The sequence below is a fragment of the Varanus komodoensis genome, unplaced genomic scaffold, assembly GCF_004798865.1.
Source record: "Varanus komodoensis strain SLA01 unplaced genomic scaffold, ASM479886v1 scaffold91, whole genome shotgun sequence".
Taxonomy (NCBI): Eukaryota; Metazoa; Chordata; class Lepidosauria; order Squamata; family Varanidae; genus Varanus; species Varanus komodoensis.
The window spans coordinates 32,993-34,990 of NW_025336610.1; the positions used below are offsets into that span (position 1 = coordinate 32,993).

At 67.5% G+C, this 1,998-nt stretch overlaps 1 protein-coding gene across 1 annotated transcript in view; it reads left to right on the forward strand.

Moving 5' to 3' along the window:
- The first annotated feature begins 225 nt into the window (after positions 1–225).
- The window catches only part of TRIM3 (tripartite motif containing 3), a 17,908-nt gene continuing 16,135 nt past the window's right edge, over positions 226–1,998 (forward strand). The window contains exon 1 of the mRNA XM_044418628.1: positions 226–371. Within this exon, the coding sequence (XP_044274563.1) occupies positions 241–371 (131 nt within the window). The 5' untranslated portion in view covers positions 226–240. The remainder of the gene's footprint in view (positions 372–1,998) is intronic.

A 1,998-nucleotide genomic window follows, 5' to 3' on the forward strand; every position in this document is an offset into this window, starting at 1 on the left:
TCCCGCCTGGCAGGTGAGCCCGGCCTGGCATCCCCGGGCGCGGGACGCGTCCGCCCTCCCGCCGGGCTGGGGGCGTCGCTCGCCGCATCTGGCGGGACGCGGCCCGGGCGGGGGCCGCCCCGGACGGTCCGCCCGGCGTGCTCCGCCCCGCCCCGCCGCGTGCCGCGCGCCGCCCAGCCCTGAGCGCCCCGTCTCCCCGGCAGGCCCGCGGAAGAGGCCGTCCGTCTCCGCAGCGCGGCCATGGCCAAGCGGGAGTCCAGCGCCAGCCCCGTGGTGCGGCAGATCGACAAGCAGTTCCTGGTGTGCAGCATCTGCCTGGACCGCTACCACAACCCCAAGGTGCTGCCGTGCCTGCACACCTTCTGCGAGAGGTGAGCGCTCCCGGGGCTCCGCAGGGGCGGCTGCCCCTAGCCCCCTCAGCCGGCCGTGGGGGGTTGCGGGCCGGGGTGGGGGGCAGGAGCGCCGCCGCGGAGGCTCCCCGGAGGTGTGCGCCGCGCAGTCCCGCCGGGCGCGCAGGGTGGCGCCGCGCTCGCTCGCCCGCCCGCCCTCGCGGGAGGGCTTGACCTTGCGCTGCGCGCCGCCTCCGCGGGCCGGCCGCGGATCCGGGGCTTCTGCGGAGGCACCCAGGGGCTTTGGCGGTGCTTGCAGCTTTGTTGTCGGATGAGTCTTGGCAGCGAGTGGGCTAGAATGTGATGCAAGAGGAATGTGGCCACAGGCGATTTCTTTCACGGATTTCAGTCCGAGGGTGGTGTGCAGTCTACGCAAATGCAAAGCACGGCTTAAAACAAGGGCGAGGTCTGAAGCGTTGGGCCTTGGGGCCCAGCTGCCTGCCCCGAGCGCTTGCCTGCGGCTTGGGACCTTGTGCTCCTGCGGGCCTGGAGACGGTACCTGAAGGCCAGGCCCCTTCCCACCTTGGCAAGGGCCATGTTTGCTGCCTCCCCTAGGCTGCTGCTGGCTCTTGTGGGGGACCGAAAGCAACATGTGGTGGGGGGCTGGAGCCAGCGGCCGGTGCCCGCTCCTGCCCCTGCCCCAGCCTTTTCCCCTCCCAGTTCCTGGGGCCCTCTGGATCAAGTGCACGGCCAGAGGCTGGTGTGCTCGGAGCGTGGAGTCCCCAGCCTGCAGCCTGAGGGAGCAGCAGCAAATTCTTTAGACCACCCGGCCCAACCATAATCTTTGAAAATAGTTTAACCAGCAGAAAAGGTATTTGAAACAGATTAAAATCCAGCCCACTAGTTTTTTAACTAAAGCCTGCTTAATTGAAAAGAACCTTTAAAAAACAAAAAGAGTCACCTGCACCTCTTGGGAGGAGATGCTGCATGAACAAGGGGCCACCATTGCAAAGACCCTTCTCTTGCGCCTGACGGTCCGTCCGTCTCATCCTGCTTCTTTTGGAGGCAGCAGGACGACGGGTGAGGTTGACCTTAGCCAGTCTGTCTGGGTGCAGCAGCCGGTCCAGACTGCTGAGATGGGGTGGGCAGCCTGTGGCCCCAGGTGCATTGGCCTGCAGGCCCATCACTCCTCACCATGAGCCGGACTGGTGAGAGCCGCCGAGGCCGCGTCGCCCAGCTCTGCATGGAGGACTCAGAAAGTCAATGACAGCACAGTCCATGGCGCTTGGCTCACTCAGCTCCGTTGCAACGTGGACCAGATGCATGCCTCCCACTAACGTCTGGGCAGCTGCCTTCTGCTCCATGGGAGCCTCTGACCATCCCAGAGGGAGTGGCAGTGGCCCGGCCCAGAAGCAGTGGGGCAGGGGCGGGTGGGCAAGCGAGCTGTGCCGCTGGGGGGGCTGCAGGCGGGGCGGCCCCACTGGGCCCGCAGAGAGGGCTGGGACTGGGAGAGCCCCCACGCTGCCACCTCAGGCTTGCGGGGGCGCAGCTCCCTCACTGCCCCACAGCTCCCTGCAGCGCCTGGCTCGTCCCTGGCATGCTTGCCCACATCCACCCAAAACCAACCGGCCTCGGTGCTCGTTCAGCCGTGGCCTCGCCCCCCCCCCCC